Genomic DNA, 22,114 nt, shown 5'->3' with positions numbered 1-22,114 from the left:
GAATCATAGGACACCCTCTACCGAGCAGATGGATGGGTGTGGCGAATGCCCGCTGAACATCTCTTACCAGGGGGCGTAACCCCAACTATAAAATTGAGAAGTGGCGGCATGATGGTATGGTCCTGTTTTTCCTAGTTTGAGGTCTGACCTCTGTTTGTTCCTCACATTATGGACTTCTTTTTTCCAGCACTGTGTGTGTGTGTGTGTGTGTGTGTGTGTGTGTGTGTGTGTGTGTGTGTGTGTGTGTGTGTGTGTGTGTGTGTGTGTGTGTGTGTGTGTGTGTGTGTGTGCGTGCGTGCGTAGATAGATAGATAGATAGTGGTCTGAACATTCCGGACAATGCAATGCTTCCTACTTTGCCGTTTCTACGGAACTGACCATTGCCTCTTGCAGCAAGGCTAATGTATTGTGTCATAAGGATGCTGCTGTAACTACGTGGTTTGTGGACATGATCGTCACCACATTTGACTGGCCTATACAGAGCCCTACTCTCAACTCTCCGGATGAACTGGGGCGTCGGCGAGTCAAGAGGTGTCCGCCCTACTACAATCCGGGGCCTTATTACACGCCTACACACACACACACACACACACACACACACACATATATATATATATATATATATATATATATATATATATATATATATATATATATATATATATATATATATATATATATATATATATATATATATATAGTCAGCTTTTATTTGGAACTAGTCAGCTTTTATTTAGTATAAGGCACGTAGTGTCAGCTCTTATTTGGAACTCAAGCTCGCATTACTGTTTTCAAAATGTACTACAGTCTTTTGTGTTAGTACTGTTAATGCAATTTTTAAGTCTGTGTTATTTTTTGTATATTTCTTTGATTGTGATACCTGAAGAAGTTGATCCATTCAACGAAACTAGTAAACTAGTAGTATCTTTTTGAAAAAACCATGTCATCTCTTTATTTCTCGGTATCAGTCATTTAAAATAAGTTATGATATATATATATATATATGTATATTTTTTTTTTCATAATTCATTTTTACTCGGTTGGAACATTATTAAAAAGCTTTAATGACTGTTACCGAGAGATAAAAAGATGACATGGTATATATATATATATATATATATATATATATATATATATATATATATATATATATATATATATATATATATATATATATATATATATATATATATATTAGTATATATAATTTATATAATTTATATATATATATATATATATATATATATATATATATATATATATATATATATATATATATATATATATATATATATATATATATATATTGTGTGTGTGTCTGTGTGTGTGTCACAGAGAGAGATCCCTGATCAACTAACGGTACTGTACCATAGGTTTTAATGTTTTTTTGTTTTTTTTTAATTTCGAGTAATGTTACTAGAAATAGAAAACTCAATTGTGGACTACATTATTTGAGGAAGGAAGAGTTATTGTTTCTACCAAACCTATTGGATTTTGTAAAAATAAAATAAAATATAATATAATTAAATTTAAAAAAATAAAAATAATAATGATATTTGATTTTCCTCTGAAATACATAAAAATCTGAAATGCTTCGAAATCCATAAAATATCAGTAGCATTTTATTCCAGAATGGCTCACAATACTAGAAGTACCGTTAATCTGAGTAATAATTCCAAACTCGGGAATGCCAAGAAATCATTATACAACAAACTTTTTTCCAAGGAAATGAACGATAAGATGAGTTATCTGGAGAGAGAAGAAAAGAAGCAAAGGGAGTATGTTGTTGCTGAGATGTTACGTAAAGAAAATGGTGAGGATAGAAATGGCAATACTAAGCTTCATGTCAACAAGATGTTAGTTAAAAGAGGATTCATGGACAGGACAGAACACGTGAAACCTTATTCCATCAAGAAGCAAAGTAAACTTAATACACCTGTAATATTACCTAAAAAATCTACTACAAAGGAGTCATTAGGAACTCCCCATGCGATTAAATCATTGCAGACATCAAAGTTAACGGTAAGTTTGTTTCTTGAAAATGTAATTTTGTTTGTCGTTTCGACAAAATTTGCTGTTTGAATTTTTCACTGACATTTTGATTATAAAGATTGCTCATTACAACTGAAGGAACTTATTTTTTCATTAGAATTAATATCATCATAGATTCTTGATGTTTTTTATTTTTGATTTTTGATTTTAATGGTAAAAGAACGTTTGTCCTGTTGAGGTTAAAACTACAATCTATGACTGACTGGCGTTTTCCTGCTACAATCGCATTCCTGTCATGCAGTGATGTAGAATTGAAGTATCCATTACTTTCCCCCCCCCTCAAGACGTATTTTCTTTAGTAGTGGTTTTTGTAGTTGCTGTCAACTATTCTCAGAAGAAGTAGGGTTCTCAAATTAATATAAATTCCACTTCTTCAAAATTAAGAAGTGTTGTGAGGCAGCTTTTAAATCTTTTGTGCTATAACCACAACAAACAGTTACTTTTCAACAGATGTGAATGATTTAGATTACGATGAAAGGATTAATGATAAATCCAGAGGTTTGTTTTTAAAAATTAAATCAATTCCTAATTAGGTTACGAATATTTAGGTGAAATAAAAATGGAAGTACAGTAGCTAAAACGAAAAGAAAAAATAATGAAGATGTGTATTATAAATGTGGTGTGGTTTCCACTAAACTATTAAAACAGGCTTTTATGGTTCTTTCAATAATTATAAGATTGGGAACATTGATAAAAGTCGAGGACCTTCCTTTGACGGCATATTGCCGTTGTAGACACTTAGTGTTTCAAGAAAGACGAACTTGTTCCACCTACCCCCCACACACCACTTACGTTTTTGCAACAATGAAAGTCGCCCAAGAGCAACCAATACATTGGTCATTATCAAGGATAACAGTTAAATCAAAAGGGCTTTAATATTTAAACATAAGATCACATCATATTACCCGATCTTTAATTTAGGTTTTATGTTGATATTTTCTTTAATTTCTAATTATAAAATAAGCAAGTTACTAAAATAAAGGGCCAAAAAGCTTCACTTCGGCGATGCAAAATTATATAAGTAAAACGGATATTAGATCCAGCATTATTTCAAAGCTGAATGTAGAAACTATGCAACTTTTGGTTTTTGAAACAAAAGGAGAAATGCAAGAGCGAAAAATTCACTATCTCCCTTTATTTTAAACTTTTGTGCACAAGATGTGATATATTATATTTCTCCAAATTCCACTGAAAATTTTTACATACGATCTTTTCTTCAAACCAAAGTAAATTCCTTCAGTTGGTTCGAGTAATGGATGAATAGCATTCATTTGAAATAATTTACTATTTTGATTTTTTTTTTTAATTTTATAGCCAACCAAAAGTAGTAATTTGATTAGTAAGAAAACTGATAGTGAATTAAAGGGGAAAATGAAAACGATCAAATCTTCATACAGTAGTCGGTCAAATAGAATAATTCCCGAAAGTTACCATTCACCTTCTTCTTCTGAATCAGATCGTTCTATACCAAGCAGCCCTTCTAGCCTGTTCAAATCCTCCTCCAGAAACCGGTAACTTCTCCAGAAAACGGAAGACTTCTGGCTTACGGTAAAGACTTTTACTGAAAACTACAAGCCCTTAAACACCAAAAATATGATAATATGTGAGAGAAAAAAACAGAATTAGAATATGAAGAAAATGCAAAACAACAACAAAAATTGACGGTACTTCTGCACCATTCCTAACCATAGGGAGCTGTAAAATTATTTTGTGAACAATCTGAGAAGGCATAATAATAATGATAAAAACTTCAATAACTCGGCTATTCATTTGTTGCTGTATATTTTAGAAAAATAATAATACGTAACTCAGTTTTGTTTTATTTTAAATTTTATTTTAGTTATTTATTTAACAAAAATACTTTTTAAATGAATGTGTTGCTCTGTATTTAAATTGGATCCTAAATTACGATGGATGCTATTCATCTGATATTAAGAAATTAACTATAAATATAACTGATATACACTATTATTATTTTGTTTAATTCACGTGGATATTTACTTAAAAAAGATATTTATTTCAAACATGTACAAATTAAGATACTGACACCTAAAAAAAACCTGTCAACGAAAATATTTCGAAACTGATATTTTGAAACATGAAATATATTCAAGAATTGCACACGCCAAAATAATAATCCAACAATGTTGTTGGATTATTATTTTATTTTATTTAAAATTTTAATTTCTTGACCAAACAGCGCTTCACAATCATTTAAAAGAGTTGAATCATGGAGAGTAGCGAGATGGTGCTGCCATCTTTTAGGATCATTTTGAGTTACGCCTTGAGGGATTTCAGTGCTTGAAATATCCGTTTAATTATGAAATATTCCTGTAATGTTCAATAGATGCACACACACACACACACACACACACACACACACACACACACACACACGCATACAATATACGTACGACCGTTCACTAGTACATGCTACCTTTGGTTTTAATTATAACAAAAGATGGGTTCTGGGATGTATTTTTATAGCGAATGCATCAAGTTTACACTAACTAGTATTTCAAGAGATTCTTATAAAATAAAATTCCCTTATTGAGGGATTTGTTTTTAAACTTTCCCCCTTCTTTTTCGATTCACGTTATTCCATATTATATATTTAAGTATTGTCCTTATGCAATCAAAAACTGCTTTACATACTGGAAGGGTAAATGCTTACAAACTGGTATGTGTAATATGTGAGCAAAATGTGAGCACACATGCTGACATCTAGTGGTCACAATATTAATAAGTTATAAATATTAAATTTGTAATTACTTTTTTCAAAGTGGGTTCACTGAATAGATCTGTGCTGTAGAAGCAAGCTAAATACAATTTATGTTTCTCTATATAATTTACAGTTAAGATTTTTGAAAGAATTTTATTTTCTATTCTCATCCGTTTGTCCAATACACACATTTACTTTAATCCCATATTTCTTAATGTATTTTTGGAATTCAAACGTTTTTTAAGAAAACCTTTCCTGATAGAACAGTTGTCTAACAAAATCGTAACAATAAGAGTAAAAAACAATTTACAGATTTTTTTTTATTTTCTAGAAACGTTCAATGATCATCATTAGTATTTCTAATTTATGGACTTACAGGAAAATTAGAAATTATAATTAGAAATTTGAAATCAATAGTAGCACACTCTTCTCACAGCAGGCTATAAGACTGATCTTCACTTCATAAATTTTCAGATATATATATATATATATATATATATATATATTTTTTTTTTTTTTTTTTTTTGAGGGGGCTGGGTTTAAATTATCATTCTCGATATTTCCTGATGATACATCACATCTCAGTTTTGTAACATCTTCTTAATATTTAATCTTTTGACTTAAGTATATCGCAACTGCATCTACTTTAATCCAAAAACACATAGATTTCTTTCTCATCAGCTGTTCCTAAAAGTAATGCCTGCTAAATAAATAAAATTAAATTATATTTCGAAAGATACACCTAGGTTTAAGACAGGAATGGAAACAACAAAAGCATAGGAAACACTTATGTTGTTTCCATCGAATTCTCATTTCCACAGTATTCTCGCTGTGTCTCATTTTCATTCGATAAGATACTGTTCGTTTTTATATATGAATTCCGTATACAAGATGCTAAAGAATTTTTAGTATATTATTGCCCCGTGTAGACTAAATAAGACAGAAACGAAATATACTGGGTTGTTGAAATGCTGTAATTCGAATTCTTTACGAACACTACATAATAAAGGGATGGTGCGGAGAATTGAGAGAGAGATCGGGACTAAAGAAGACGTCTTGGAGCTAGTTTGGTGGGTTTGAAATGCAACTGTGTATGAGTGTTGATCATCTTATTCGTTTTTACAGTTTTTATAGAGGTAGAGGAATTATGAAGTCTTGTTCATTTCATTATAAGTGAGGAGATACCTATAGAAACGGCCAAAGACAGAAACAGTCCATTTATGTTTGAATTTCATTAGATTTTTAGTGCACTACCATAATTGAGAGAACAACATTATAAGGAAATGGAGATTATCAATGTTAGCAGATGTATAGGAAAGAAGTAATATCTACTGCGTGAACCTATTCACAATCATGAAAGTTTAATTTTCACTTGGTTAGACTATAATAAATTTAGTTTAATCCTTTATCCAAGTGTGAGCAAACAAAGTTTGCGCCTGAAAATATCTTCAGGACTGAGGTAAAGTAGTACAACTCGGTGTTGTACTACCTTACCTCAGTCCTGAAGATATTTTCAGGCGCAAACTTTGTTTGTTCACACTTCGATAAAGGATTAATCTAAATTTATTATTGTATTCACTATCTGTGCGCTCCATGAGCGATTAATATAAATGTCAACCAGAGAAGAGAAAGGAAACTTCATTCTTGTCTAAGGATTTAGATATAATTATAGATTAGAAAAAAAAAAAAACATACTGGATTTTTATTGCTAGAAGTTCACTAAGATTTTGAATGATAAATAATACGGAGATCAGTATTTAAATAAGACAGTAATGTTGGGAATGATTTTGAAGGTTGGAATATTCGAGTAATGCAAGATTTGTTAAATGAGGAGGAGGAATGGAATGATAACCATTATGATAGATAGTTTTCTTTTTATGCTCAAGAAGCTTGTTAACATCCGGAATTTGAACCAATATTTTTGAAGTAAACAAATTGTGACTTATATGGAATATACAATCCAAGAAAATATTTTATTTGTCTAAATTAATATATGAATACATTTTAGAAATACGTTTTATAAAAATATACAAAGAAAGATAATGCAAAAATTAATTCAGACAATATTTCGAAGAACACATTGCAAATAATAACATTTGTAATTCATATAATTTAAAATATGATTTATTATGATGAGTTTTCAGAGCAGAAATTCTCATTAGCAACATTCCAGGCAAATTTACTGACGTATTTAAGAGCACCGAGCTGCAAAATAGCGAGATTAAAGTTGTTACTCAGCTTATTTTACAGTGTCGAATCCCATAGTTTTTGAGAACGATGGATTAATCAGTGATACCGCTTGTGCTGATTCTTCTGTCATCTAGAATACCCTTCGTCTCTATGCGTATTTCAAGTTATTGATTTCAAGACAGTATGATATACGCTTCCGATAGCTCAATTTTGGAAAGCAATATTTTTTTTTCAGAAGTACACGAACAATAAAATTGAATGAAGTTGAAATTAGAAGAAGCATTTTAGAATTTGTTTTTTTAAGAAAGTTGTAATTTCAGAAGTATTTTAATGACATTCGATGTGGACGACATCCTTGAGTTGGAAAGACTTGGGTTTGAATCCTGTCTAGGATGCGAGTACTCCTTTTTATCATCTGAATATGAATTATCCGGTGTCAAACGAAGCTGCTATGTTTTCCTCCCTGAAACTCGGTTTTTATTCCCCCCCCCCACAAAAAAAAACATGCAAACGGGTCAGAAGAATCCATCCAATTAAACGAACATAACAAACTGACAGCATAGCTTTAGTTACTACGATCATCAATCAAAATAACAGCTTTCCTAATAATTTTTGGAATAATTTGGAATATTGTTGGTGCTGCTGATGTTGGAGCATGGGTATTGCTAGTTCAAGAGGAAATTTATATTCTTACTAGTTAAAATAGTATAAGTAACCGTTTTTCTGAATTACAGTTGATGTATAGTTTCCTCAGGACTTTCCTCAATGAACTGTTTTGAATATAAGATATTTGTTTATGAGATATCATACTTATATTTAGATGAAGTAGTTAAAATAGTCGAGAAGTGATTCCAAATCGATATTTTATAATCTTCTGAAATTTTTTTTTTATTCTTCTCATTCATTTATCACACCCCCTCCATTTTCAGTGGACATCTGGAAACGTAAGAAACAATTGTATTCCAAATTTGTTCAAAATTAGAAATCCCTATAATCCTGAACCTTTAATTTTAACCCAATTAAGCAGAAATGTTTTTCAGAAGACTTATTGTCAGATATAACCATATTTCAAATTTAGTCGAAATCAGTGGAATGATGCGACCTGTATTTCATTAATTGGATTTCACCCTTCAAATGTGAAATGCTCTATATCTTACTGAACCCCTGTGTCACAGAAAAATAGTGGATTGATAATATTAAATTAAAACCAAAAGTACAGTGGTCGAATTTTAAAGCCCAATTCATTCTTATAATAAGTAAGTGTGACTCGCTACAATACTTGACTTGGCATCACTAAGGTAACTTTCGATAGGAAAAATATACATAAAATAAATGTAGTTTATAGTTCGAAGACATGGGCTTAGAATGCCACCACAGTAAATTCTATTAAAAAAAGGAATTTAAAATGTGTTTTTTGGAGGAGATTACCAACCGGTCCGCTAAATGATTGCATATAAAAGCGAGCCATTACAATAAAAAATAAGAGAAACATTACTATCTTTATGACACTTTTCTCTATAAAAGCAAAACTATGAGATGGGAGAGATATTCTTGCTAATACATATAAAAAAAACCAATTGCGAACAAACCATATTCTCAAAATGAGATCTAGAAACGGTTGTAAAACATGTTTTTTTTTATTTTAATTGAATGTGGAAAGATAATATAATTTTCATTTTACGATCCTTCTGCCTACCGAGTGTAATTTCCTCTAAAGTTGCCCATCGCTCGCATATTGGTTGCACGTACATACAGCTTACTTTCATATCTTGCCTCGGTGTGGCGTTATTTAACAGCTATTTATAAGAGATATATTTTCTTGACGGATTGCTTATTTTTTAGTAATGAAATATCGTTCGGGTTTGCTTAGTATTGCACTCTAAGGATATATTTATCAAATAGATCTCATTTTATATTTCATTAGCGCTTTAGTTTTCTAGGGTTTGATTGATTTGATAATTGTTTACGTTCTCTCTGGATTCTTATACGAGGTTAGGTAGAAGACATAACCGAAAGCGAAATACATTCTCCTCGTGACGGCGTCTTTTAAGTAGCACGATTCAGAAGAACGTCGTGACAGTTTGACCTCTGGACGAAAAGACAGACGTGAGTTCGAACCCGTTTTCAGGGCTCAAGAAGTCCACACTTTTCAAGTAGTGCAAACGTAATGTCGAACCGTACTGCTTTTACATTTATTGTACAGATTTCTGCTTATAGGTACGTGGGTAATAAATACGGACTTCTTAAATTCATTTTTAAATATTATTCATCACTTCCATCTAAAGAAATATATTTAGATTTTGTTGAGAAATATGTTGAGATTGTGAACTCGAAGTTCACAATCTCAACTACTTGAAAATGTAGTTGAGTTGTGACCCTTTCAAGTTGCTATTTTGTTTATTTGAAATCACTATTACCTACTCCCCCCCCCCAAAAAAAATCAACGGAATTAGTTATCAGTGATTTTCGAAGAAACAAAAATAGCGACTTGAAAGGTCGAGTAAAGCCAAACTTCCAAGCCCACATAGCCTAATCTGGAAATACAAAATTTGAACTTTGCATAGCGTATTCACCTGTTTTAATAGTAGCTTGAATTTTGCAGATTGAATTCTATTAATGTTGGAATTTCCGGTTAATGTAAATTCACTCTTGCAATAGTGTTGTTAATAGACTCTGTAAAGAACAACGTAAACCAAGAATTTACAAATAGGGAAACTTTTATTTTCCACAGCAGAATTGCAGTCCGTATAGATTAAATTCTACCTTTTGGTGAGGGTATCGGTTAAGTAGGATGCAGAAAGCCGATATCGGTTGAACCAAGGATAGCCTTTACTAATCTAGTAGTTTCGATAGTATACAATAGACTTACGATTAACCTATCTAAACGAAACATAGGAGAGAGAGAGAGAGAGAGAGAGAGAGAGAGAGAGAGAGAGAGAGAGAGAGAGAGAGAGAGAGTAGAATAGAATAACTTAAAATCTCGGTTAATGGGAATTTAAAAAATTATAACATAATTTGCATTATAAGTAATATAAACTTTAACTTTATCAACTTTGTAAAACGACAATTGATTTTACGAAAATGTGAATAAAAACAAGTATGTTATAAAGTGTATAAAAAGCAAAGCATCACATATATACAATATCTTCAGTGGCGGTTCGTGGCTTGAAATCGTGGGGGTGCTACAACTTTCTAAATATACATACACACTGTAAGTACAGTGTATACGTGTTTGGATAAAATATCAAAATTATGGTAAAAATTTAAAAAAAATTAAACATGAAAAAATATTGTTTATTATCGATAAAATTATACAGTTTGGTATAATTCAAAATTACTTAAAAATAAAATCCATTATCATAACCTCAATAGTGTTTTAAAATAAACACTATAACAAATGTTATGACTTTAATTGTGATGTCCAAATATTTAAAGAGACGGAGTAAACACGATAAGCACTACGAACACTCTACTATTGGCGCAAACCGCGTATAAACAACAGTGGAACTGCGCGACGGACAGTTCCGCATTAACCTAATAGCTCGCATCTCACAGTGACGTGCATATGCTTGCACGCGTAGGAATATGAAATTGTGGTAAACACAGTGCTGCTAGCGTCCTTCGCCCTCCTAAGTGCTACAAGATGGATTTTTATTATTTTTTATACAAAATAAGAGAATTGTATACGATTGTTGATGATAAAATTAAATATTACAAGCAAATATAAATAAATTAATAAATATATTTATATATCGTGAAAAATTGGGGGTGCTGCAGTTCCGCGATGCCTATACACGAGCCGCCCTCTGATGAATATCTTATGAAATTTAAAAATAAAAATAAAAATCGAGAATTAAAATTAAGACTTTTTTTTTTTTTAAGTATACAGATAACGAATGTCTGACTATTCTTCATCATTGCTTTATGTTGGGACTCTTCTTATCTCAGGATTACGAAATCCCCCCCCCCCAGGACATAAACAACCTTGAATTATTGTTTATCGGATTCACCTGTATCAGGTGAATCCGATAACTCAATTGATAGGCATAATAACACTTATGTCTGGTAATTATCAATTAATAACACTGCCCTCCTAGTCATAGCTGCCTCGGTCATCCAAATTCATATTGATTAAATTGCCTTATCACTTAACCAACGGTTGATCAATATCTGCGAAGTTATTTCACTGATTTCTCTCCTCGTAAATCCCTAGTACGTCCTTTGTAGAGGTCAGTTATAAATGTTTTACTGACCTTGAAGTTCAATTAGTTTTCACTCAAATGATCCTCTTCGGTAACTTCCTTCGAAATATTTCATCGATGCAAAACGGAAGTAGGGTTATAATCGTCTGGCCACGCAAGGTATATCCAATGGCTGAAATAAGCAGACCATTCTATGAGTATACTGTATAATCGAATCATGATATGCTCCGGGTATTTTGAGTCCAGAAACCGATTGGAAATAGTGATAATACAAAACTATTTACATAGAATAAGAGAATGAAATTCTTTCTCGCGATTCAAAATGATGAAGTCCTGAAGTTCTCATAAAATATAGCGAACATTATCTTGATGTCTTTAAATTTATCATGTGAAACCACTTATTCTAACGTCCTCCAGCAATCCGAATACGAGAATACCCAAAGACGTATAACCTGTTTTTTTTTTTTTTTTTTTTTTCAATCCGGAGAGTGATTAATTTGGTTTTCTGCGTTTATGGATAAGAGCAATTTTTCATGTCAAAGCAATATTATTTGTTATTCTAGTATGAGTTTTATAGTCTGATATCGTTCATCTTTTTTTTTTTGCACAAAATACAAAAGATTGTATAAAAACTATGTTAAGTAGCTGAATCGTTTTATATTATTTCAAACACGAAAGTTAGTACACTTGTTAGCATTAATAAAAAGGCCAAGTAAAAATAAGAGAATCATGATTCATTTTTATTATATTGCCATAAATATTTATGTTCTAAAACTTAAGATTTCTTCTGAATTCTTCGCAAAGGTTACTTATTAAGAAATTTTTAACTGTATTGCTTTTTAAGTAGTTTCAATAGCTATTATAGCAGTATTTCCAACTGAAGAACAACTCAGTCTAATTCCTACCTGGGAATTTTACTATTACTATTATTACGTAACACCTCTAGGGAGCTCAAAGACTCATCGAGAGAGGGTGCCTACTCTACAGCTCTCTCTCCACCACTCTGCAGCTATCTTCATCATCTACACCAACGCCATCTACCGCCGCCCCCCCCAGTAGTATTTTCACAGATCACCACAAACATCCATGTCCATGGCGGGATTCGAACCCACAGCGGATACGCTGTGGGTTCGAATGTGGGTTAGCGTATCCGCTCTCCAGTGGATACGCTAACCACTTGGCTAACCAGGCCAGCATTGTTTTTTATACCTTCTTCAGGACCAGGTTTGAGACCAAGTTTGCCCTGCGGTGAACAATATGGTCTGATGGATGTGGACTCTTCCAGCAAGACAACGCCCAGTGTCACAAAGCTCGCATTATTACACAGATTCCATATCCTGGAATCACCATCATGCATTTGTAGTCCACACCTTCAACAGACTGTTGACCCCATACTCTACGACTATCAGCTATTGGACTCCATCCCCTAATACAACACGTCATCACTTCTGGAGACAAGTGACCAGTGTCAAAACAGAGACTTATCGAAAACTATTACTCGGAATTAATTAAATTTGCCAATAAGATCAACTTCCAGTGCTTGTAATCTAGCGTAAGTTACTGATATTGTGTGAATTTTATGGTGTTAATATATGAAAATTGATACAAAAATATAAATACAAATATTAATCAGTACTTGTCAGCTACATGTAATATAAGCATTTTATGCAATGGAGCATGTAGGAATAAATTACCTTCTGGGAGGGTTACTATTGGGAGGAAAACGCAAAACACACATCTAACAAATAATTTGATATGTCTTCTCCTTATTAAAACCACTTCGTTGTAGACAATGTATTCACCGTTTTGGGTTAAGCAATTGGTCTTTTGGTATTTAGCTTCTAATTTCTTGCTAATGTAACTATTCTCTTTGAATGCATTCTGGTCATATGTTTGTTTCGTTTAGTAATTATTTATTGTTTATTAATTATTTTTCTTAATGCTTTCATATCATATATTGCGTTTACTTGTTGAAATTTTGTTTTTTCTACTGCTTTTAATTTTGTTTCTCTTTTTCTGTGCGTGCGTGCGTGTGTGTGTGTGTGTGTGTGTGTGTGTGTGTGTGTGTGTGTGTGTGTGTGTGTGTGTGTGTGTGTGTGTGTGTGTGTGTGTGTGTGTGTGTGTGTGTGTGTGTGTGTGTGTGTGTGTGTGTGTGTGTCTTTATATTGGAAGAGATTTAGACAGGATTTTCTTCTATTCGAACGTTGTTTGACTTGTGCAACAACATTCAGTATCTGAGCTCTGTAGACGATATTTGATATAAAAACTAGACATTTGTTAGGTGAGCTTTGAAAACTGAACGTATACTCAGCTCTTCGAATTCACCGGTTCAAATGGTGACAGCTTCTTATACGTTCTAGACAAATTGTGAAACAAAATAATACTGTATTTTGTGTCACCAAGAACGTTAGTCAAATAGACCTGCGCACAGAGGCTTTATTTTATTTGTAAGGCACCCTGGCGATAATCTGGATCATCTACAATAGATCTATTATGTTTGGAAAAGGTGTGTATTTGGGATAAAGAATAATGTATACATCCGAGTGGGTGGATGGTAATGAAGAGGAGATATTTAAGGTGTTTCAGCACTCCCTGTGTTCATTTGCTTTACATCTTTAATCCAAAAAGAAACTATTTGTATAAAGAAAGAAGTGTATAATGTGATTTATACGAGTATATACACACATTCACCATGCTGATTGAAACATTTATTCCGACATAAAATAAAGGTAACGTTTTATTATGTACGGATAACGTTCAAGTGCTGACATCAGTCCATTTAACTTTAAATTAGCCGGGAAATTAAGTATATTGTCTTAATGAAAGGTAGCCTTCTATAGATCGAATTTGTATAAAATATAGAATCGCCAGCTGCGTCTTAACATTCTGCATTAATATTTGAATATTGGGAACAGTAAATATGAAGCTTGCCCCTGCTTATCCTTTGATGCTCGCACGTTTTCCACATTGTAACTAAAGTCAATTAGTTTTTTAACATTTATTATCTGACCAGTGAAGAAGCATGTGTGTGGCGTCTTTGGATAGCAGGAAATAAGTTCAAAAATGCAGTAAATGCATGCACGTTTATTTTTTTTATTCAGTGGTGGCTACTTCAAAGGTTTGATTAATGACGATGCTGCTATATATTTGAGATTATGGGAAAATTTCTTTAGTTATCTTTAAATTATTTTTTAAGTTTTCCTTACTTTTAATAAACACTATGTTCCAGAAGCATGACACCGTATGTGCGTGACTCTATCTGTGTTTTGTTTCTTTGTTTTGTTGAGTTCGGAGAAGGTTAAAATTAAAACCTTTGAAAGTGTCACTGTAAAGGGCTTCCATAGCTCGGTTGCTATCGATAATGCATGCTTTTTCATTGGAAATGCCTAGCTTGGAAATACAAATCCCGCTTAGGATGCAAAAACCTTTCTCGGCGCTTTTCAAGTAAAGGTTGAGGATACGTTAGTTTATTCAGTTTAATACGAAGGTAGAAAACGTTTTATTTGCCAGAAACTTGGCTTTCATTCGGTAAAAGAAGAAAACGAATCAGAAGAACTGACATTACAGATATGAAAATACTGGCCACTTAGTCTTTGTTGTTTGAGTTTTAATTATGAATAATAAGAAGAACGATTGCAATATCGTCATCATCATCATGCTTGTCAATTAGACCTCGAGTGGCCTGTTCCAACCTTATAAGGTTTTGATAATCTTCCTGTTTTCATTCTTTGAACGTGTTCCATCCATTTATGTTTATATTTTTTTAAATTTTTTCTATTACTGATCCCGGTTTAATTCTTTCATTATTTCTTCGTTTCTTTTGTGATCAAATAGGGTATACTTTGCAGTTTTTCTCATAAACTTCATTTCTGCTGTTATTAATCTTTGTTTGTCTTTTTTTGTTTTATTGTCCAGATTTCGCTTCCATACATTAAGACTGATAGGGTTAATGTATTGTATACTTTTAGTCTGGTTTGTTTTTGAACTATGTTGGGTTTTTCAATATAGAGTTAATTACACCTGTTATTTTTAAATATTTCGCAATTTTTAGGTTTATATCTTTTTCATTTTCATGTGTGATCATACATCCTAGGAGTTAAATGAATTCACCTGTTCCAAAATCTTGTTATCTATTAATATTTTAGTTCTTACTGGATCTTTTCCTTTAAAAGTCATCGTTTTCGATTTTTCTGTTGATATTATCATACCATAATCTTTGGTTATCTCATTTAGATCTAAAATATCTTTCTGAAAGTTATCTTCAGAATTTGTAATTATTATTTGGTCATCACCAAAAAAGGAGAATGTTTCAGTTCACAGTAGGGGAAATTTTAATACCTTATGGACATTTTTATTCCATTTTATTATTTCATTTAGATAAATATTAAAAAGAGTTGCTGAAAGGGGACATCTCTGTCGTATTCCTTGATTTATTTCTCTCGTATATGATAGCTCGCGATTTAATCTTATTTGTATTTGATTATTTTTATATATACTTATGATAGTTTTTTAGAATATTATTGGGTATTTGTCTTTCTTTTAATAAAATAAAATGCTTCTTTTATCTTTGTCAAATGCTTTATCAAATTTAATAAATGCAATATGTGTTTCTGCATCGTATTCTCTTCTTTTCTCTATTATTAATTTTAGGCAAAAGACCGGGTCTATACACGATCGTCCTTTACTAAATCCATTCTGCACTTCTAAAATAAAGTTTTCAGAATATTTTATTAGTTTGTTATTTAAACTTCTGCTATATATTTTCTAACAGGAATTTAGAATACTTATTCCTGTATAAATTTAGGGTAATCTATACTAACTTTTGTAAAGATAGGGATCACAATTGCTTTTTTTTTTCATTCTATTGGGGGATACCAGTTGAATAAATTTTATTTAAAAATAATAAGAATCTTTCTTTGAACCTTATTCCTGCATATTTATATAAATCTGAACCGAACTTATCTTCTCCAGGTGACAGTCGATTTCTTGTTTCTTTCCGGCTGATTTCTAATTCTTCTTTAGTTATTTCCTTTTTATTTTCATTAAATGTTTGCCAGTTATCTTTTTTAAAATATTTGTCTGTCCACAATTCTGTATAGAAATTTAGAACTTCTAATTTCAATTCGGCATTTCATTTTACGTTTTCTTTCGTATCTTTACTTAAATGTTTCAAAATCTTATGCACATTGGGTCTTATTTTATATAAATCATGTTCTATATTAGAAACAAATTTGTTCCATGATTCTCTGTCTTTTTCTGACTTCACTCTTAGCTATTTCATCTTCTAATTTTTTACTGCTTAATCATTTATGATATGCTTTTTTTTATTTTGATTATTTCGTTGATTGTATCGTCCCTTATCATCAGTTGTTGTTTTTTCTTTTTATTTAATTTTGTAGTCTTTCCTAAGCTTTCATTTGCTGCTGTATTTAGTATCATTTTTATATTAAGTCATTATATGGCTTAATATAAAAATTTCTATTTCTATTTCTTTTTCTATTTCTTCATTTGGTTTTGTTTTATCTAAATATTGGTTAACTCTTTGGTCATATAGCCATTGTATATTTATGTTATTTAGTAATCTAGTTTTATTAACAAATGTTTTAAATTTTCTTCCTGTTCTTGTTATTTGTAGCCACTTAGGTGGTAATCTTAATTTTATTTTAACGAGTCAGTGATCTCACTACTTATTTCATATCCTCTGAACTCTAATGTCTAAAGAGAACTTTGATGTCTTTTCATTTAAGATAAAATAATCTAATATTCATTTCTCTCCTCTTGCTACCCAAGTATATTTATGTATGTTCTTCATGTTTATAGAAAGAATTCACTATTTTAATGTTATTATAAATTACAAAGTCGATCAAGTTTTTACCATTCCTGTTTAGCGTATGTTCTCCATATATTCCTATATTATTATTAATTTTCGTGTTTCCAATTCTTGCATTTAAGTCTCCTACTAATATGACATAATAATTTTAATTTTTTATTATTATATATATTTTAACATAGCCTGTGTAGCTCAGTGGTTGTGGCGTTTGCATACCACGGCGCTTGGCCGCACGAAGGAAGACTTGGTTTCGAGTCTAGTCGGCAACTAGAGGAAATTTTTCGAAGCCTTTTTTCGACCAGTTACCGAGTTAGTCGATCTCTGGCACGAGCAAGCGGGTTTTTCCTCCAGGAAACTCGGGTTTTTCGTCCCGTAAACTCAAGAAAATCGACCGTAGAACCCACATTATTTCAGACATTAAATGTATTGTGTTAGGGTTAGGGACCACGATATGGCGGCACATTTGAGCCATCTCTCTTCACAGTGTATCGCTTAATTAGTGATAGCCTTGGGCCATCTATCTCTGATTGGTACCATTGGAGATTGAACTGCCCACTCAGTCTCCAAAAGTTAGATAGGGATAAATGGCCTCGCCTACTCCCCTATACGGGAATAAAAAGGCGTTAGCTGATTTTTTTTTGTGTTTTTTTAACTGATTATAAAATTCAATATTACCATCTTCTCTTCCTTCTTCTGGGACATATAAACCAATTATTGTTAAATAACCTCTATCTATTCTTATTCTAGCTTTTATTATTCGTTCATTCCGTAATTTATAATATTTTAACTGATTTGAAAAGGAATTATGAATGCAAATCATAACACATGCTTGTGCCCTTTGGTCTCTGTGAACTCCACTGTGTATCACATTAAACGTTTCGGTTCTCATGGTTCCTTTTAATTTCTTTTTTTGTTTCAGTAATTACTGCTATTTTAAGATTTCTTTCATTTAATATTTGGTTTAATTCTATTTTTTTATATGCTATTCCTCTTACGTTCCAGTTTGCTGTATGTGTTATATTTTGTCGTTTCCATTTTCGTTTTACCTTTTCCATTCCAGGGTCTCTTCCCATAGATTCATTCTGATTATTTTTCTCTGTCAGCTTAAAGGTAAAATGATATTCTCCATGTTAGGGGACAAGCCTAGCGATGAATAGTCCAGTGGTAGGACTGCTAGCCTTCTTCCAAATTTAAACTCGTAGGAGGAATAGGGTATATTGAAGGGAAGAAAGAGTAAATTACAGAGGGAGACATAGATATAGGCCAGAAATGGAAATACTCCATAGCCATCAAGTAGTCTAATAGTATAAGGGCCATAAAATAAGAAGTGAACCAATGCAACGAAATAGCAATACAGCAAGAACCATTTGTGGTTCATTATATTGTAAGAATATAACTTGAGTTTCTTGCTCAATATTTCTGTTTTTTTATTTATTCTTTGTGGATTACGAAAGTGATGAAGATTCATTTATGTTTTCATAACTGTCATTTATAACGATTCTTCTGAGTTTTGTAAGTCTCTCTATTCTATGAATTTTGGTTCCGTTATTTCCAAGAAATGTTTTATGTAATTTTATGTTATGTTTGATTTTGCCTAATAGAATGAGTCAATATTTATCAACCGCTTTTAAGTTAGAAATAGATTTCTATGGAATTTTGGTATGTGTGACATCATATTGATATTTCATGGATTGCAAAACAAGGTATGGCCAGTGAAAAATATTTAAGATTTTTTTTTCATTTGGAGAACAGATGACTGTGAATCCTTATCCTCCATGTATGATTAGAAATTTTCCTATTTGCTTGTTTTATAGAAATCCTACAATGGAAAATTCATTGATAGCCCCAATGATATTAATGATAATGAAAAGTGAACAATAAGATGAGGAAAGTTTATTATGAAATCTAAAAGCGATGGTTTTGCTTCATGAGTTGCAATAAGCAAGATATTAGCTATATAGTAAAACATCATTTGCTGTATTGTTATTGTATATTATATTTAATTAAAATTTTCAGAAAAATTTCGAACCACCCTTGCAGGGGTCGTACACTTCCATAATAGTCCAAACTTCAATCCACCGCATTTCCAATATCTTTGGAAAGCAAACTGTAGTATTACAAACCATGTTTGTAATGCTACGGTTCGTCATAGCACCAGATATTACCAGATATTGCAAGTCTGTATGACGGCTGCAATATCTGGTAATCCTACTGAGTACTGTTTATGATTCTAAGCCTATTAAATCCATTATTGCTTACAGACATTCCTCCGTAAGTCATCATCAGTCTGTATGTGTATTCGGACTACTACTGTGTATAAGATGCAGCAATTTGGGGAGGGGAAAATATCACCCGGTTTGAACCCTAAGTTTCGTTGAAAAGGTCTAAAATGGTCAATCTTTTCTTGATGAGTTTATTCTTGATACATCCAGCGAGGGGATGCGGTTCAATTCTTATCTCAAAAAGGAAATCTCAGCGAATAAGTGATATCCGCCATCTCTCAAGAAAGTAGATTCAAAGTAAGATAGTTAAATACTAACTTTCTTATTATATAGCAACAGCTAATAAAAGCAGGGATCGCTTATATTTATTCATTTTTTATTTATTGGTTTTTTTTCCACAGTCTAGCGTGTGATAATCTAAACTCACTCGGTACATTAATTTATAATTATTCGAGGAAAATAAAGCAAAAATGAAGAAAAATCTATAGAAAGTAAAGGGAAAATGAGAGAAAGAAGATACAAATAATAAATATTAGAAACTAAGAAATATCTAAAGAAACTATTTTATCTTAAAGTCATCATAATTTGCTGCCTTCACTTAACTGCATTATTTTTAGAAACGAATGTCAGAAGAAATAGGATGGAATATATAATAAGTAAAATTTTCAAGCGCAAAAGTTCTGCCGATAGTTCTCATCACGAATAACATAAGATTAATATACATTCATAAAATATTATTGGATAATTAATACAATTTGACTTTTATTTAAAGCTTCGGGGACTAAGTATTCTTATCATGTGCAAGAAGCTTCAAAAAAGTGATAAGATCTGCTGGGTACGTTAGGCCTATGACTGAGGCGGTTTATACAGAACTTTTCTAGAGAAGGCTAAGATAGCTAGTTAAGTAAAAAGTTCAGATTTTTCTTCTTCTTTTTGAAATAGAAACCGTTCAAATAAACATATATTGACGATATGATAAACAAAATGTGACCGGCAATGCGCCTAATTAACGGTAAGATCATTAATAGACAAATGCTCACCCATCATTTAAGTTGACGGAACAAGTGTAAATAATGATAACGTTAGAAGGGTTTTTTTTTGTTTTCATTTTCTTTAAATGGAAATCTTAAACCCTTTAAGAGATGTTGAAGAGTACAATTTTATCTAATATCTGGGAAACGCAAATTTACAAGTTAGAATGGTAGAAAAATGCATCGTATACCGAGAAGAAAGAACACCAAAAATAATAGTTTTACCTTGGTTTGATTTTTAAGGTATTTACTTTGTCGTCTAAAGTTTTATCTTGTTTTACCTTTAATATGTAAATTTTTTATGCCACATGACTTCAAATAATACTGAAGATAAACAATTAAAGATAAGACAGTTTTTAGCTGCCTTCATACGATGTTTACTAAAAGAATGTGTTTGAGCAGTTTAATGAGTTACTCTGAAATGATGAGACAAGAGTAGGAAATTAATAGAAAAGACACGTGATTTTTTGCCGACCTGGTTCACTGAGTGGTTAACGTATTCTCTCTCTCTCTCTCTCCCTTTCCAACCAACGTGGATTCAAATGCTTCGGTGCATATAGATATACGTGATTGTCTTTAAGTGCGAGATTAGTTTCGTCAACAATTGATTAAATATTTTTAACATTTGGTCTCTACAACACGGTTATGGGTTATGTTGAAATAAAAACAAACGTTATAAGACATTTGTTTTTATCTCAGAGTAGAACTCATAAGAGATTCCATAGTTGTATTTAATCTTAGTTTTTCTCTGGGATAAAAACATATATCTCTCTTAAGTAGATGTCACGGAATAATTTATTGGCATCGATTTATCGTTCGCTCAGTTAGCCTAGTGGCTATGCGCTTCGCAACCATATGTCTGGGGAAGGTGTCATAGGTTCGATTCCCGTCGACGACATGAGGAGCTTAAGGATTTTCCTCAGCCATAGCCAAGTTAGCCGGTCTTAGGCGTGGACAGCAGGGTTTTTCTCTAACTTTATCTGAGGTTTTTCATCCCGCAAGCAGGAAAACCGGCCCCGTGAACAGTCAGGAATACTTAAGACAATCTCTCGAGCCATAGGTCTGTCTTCAATTGTCAGCTATGCCGGTTCCAATCCTGGATAAAAATAGGGAGGATTGATCCGTCATTCATTCATTTTATGAATCAATTTATCGTTTCTTATATTTCTTAATTTGAAATGATAATTTGAAACACGAAACCGTCGATTTTATGTCTAGAACATCACAGGTCATGAAGTACGTGTTATTTCTCATTTACTTATTGGTTGGTTTATTTTTTTTCCTGAGCAGAAATTCCTGTTTTCGAGAGTAAAATAAAACTGTTATCTCAACACAAATTCTTAGTCGCTTAGGTCTTTGAGTGGTATCTCGTGATAACGTGATATTAAGAAGCCCTCCTCGTATGGTAGGTACAAGTTGCACTATAGAACAATTCGGTTCACAGTACCAGCTAGTATGGCGTTAGAACAACAGTCATTAACCTGCTCGCTTTACAAAGGTACCTCTTTCTGGTGTTTATAGTAACCTTACAGTTAATATCTTCTACACTTAGAAAAGCAACATAGGCATTTGCTGAATTGGATAATTCCATACAAAATTATGTAAAATAAATTTAAATCTCGCTACATCTTTTATTCCCTAAAGGGAGGAACAGCTGTTTATTCCTAACTTATGGAGACTAGCAGGTAGCCAACCTCTCAACTCATAGCCAATCACAGAAAGCTGGCCCAAGTGTTGACATCCAAATAGGAGAATAGAGCAGCCACCTCTTGGTCCTTAACCCTAATGCCATATATTATTGTCTGAATAGTGTGAATTGAACGGTCGATTTTATTAAATTTAAGGGATGATTATATATAATCATG

The 22,114-nt window shown here is 32.1% G+C and overlaps 1 protein-coding gene across 2 annotated transcripts in view; it reads left to right on the top strand.

Moving 5' to 3' along the window:
* The window catches only part of LOC150092167 (uncharacterized), a 74,653-nt gene that overhangs the window by 6,501 nt on the left and 46,038 nt on the right, over window positions 1-22,114 (top strand). Inside the window, exons 2-3 of one of the 2 annotated variants that reach the window (XM_090415245.1) lie at window positions 1,632-2,022; window positions 3,367-3,817. In XM_090415245.1, coding sequence (XP_090271371.1) covers window positions 1,633-2,022; window positions 3,367-3,567 — 591 coding nt within the window. In that variant the 5' untranslated portion in view covers window position 1,632 and the 3' untranslated portion in view covers window positions 3,568-3,817. Of the gene's footprint in view, window positions 1-1,631; window positions 2,023-3,366; window positions 3,818-22,114 lie in introns of those variants that run through there. The other variant, XM_090415246.1, reaches the window with a different exon arrangement.

The sequence above is a fragment of the Typopeltis vanoorti genome, unplaced genomic scaffold, assembly GCF_054136105.1.
Source record: "Typopeltis vanoorti isolate ZY-2024b unplaced genomic scaffold, IOZ_Tvanoo_1.0 HiC_scaffold_24, whole genome shotgun sequence".
NCBI classification, from domain to species: Eukaryota; Metazoa; Arthropoda; class Arachnida; order Uropygi; family Thelyphonidae; genus Typopeltis; species Typopeltis vanoorti.
Note: the sequence above shows the minus strand (reverse complement) of the source record. Positions and strands in the feature narration are given on the sequence as shown.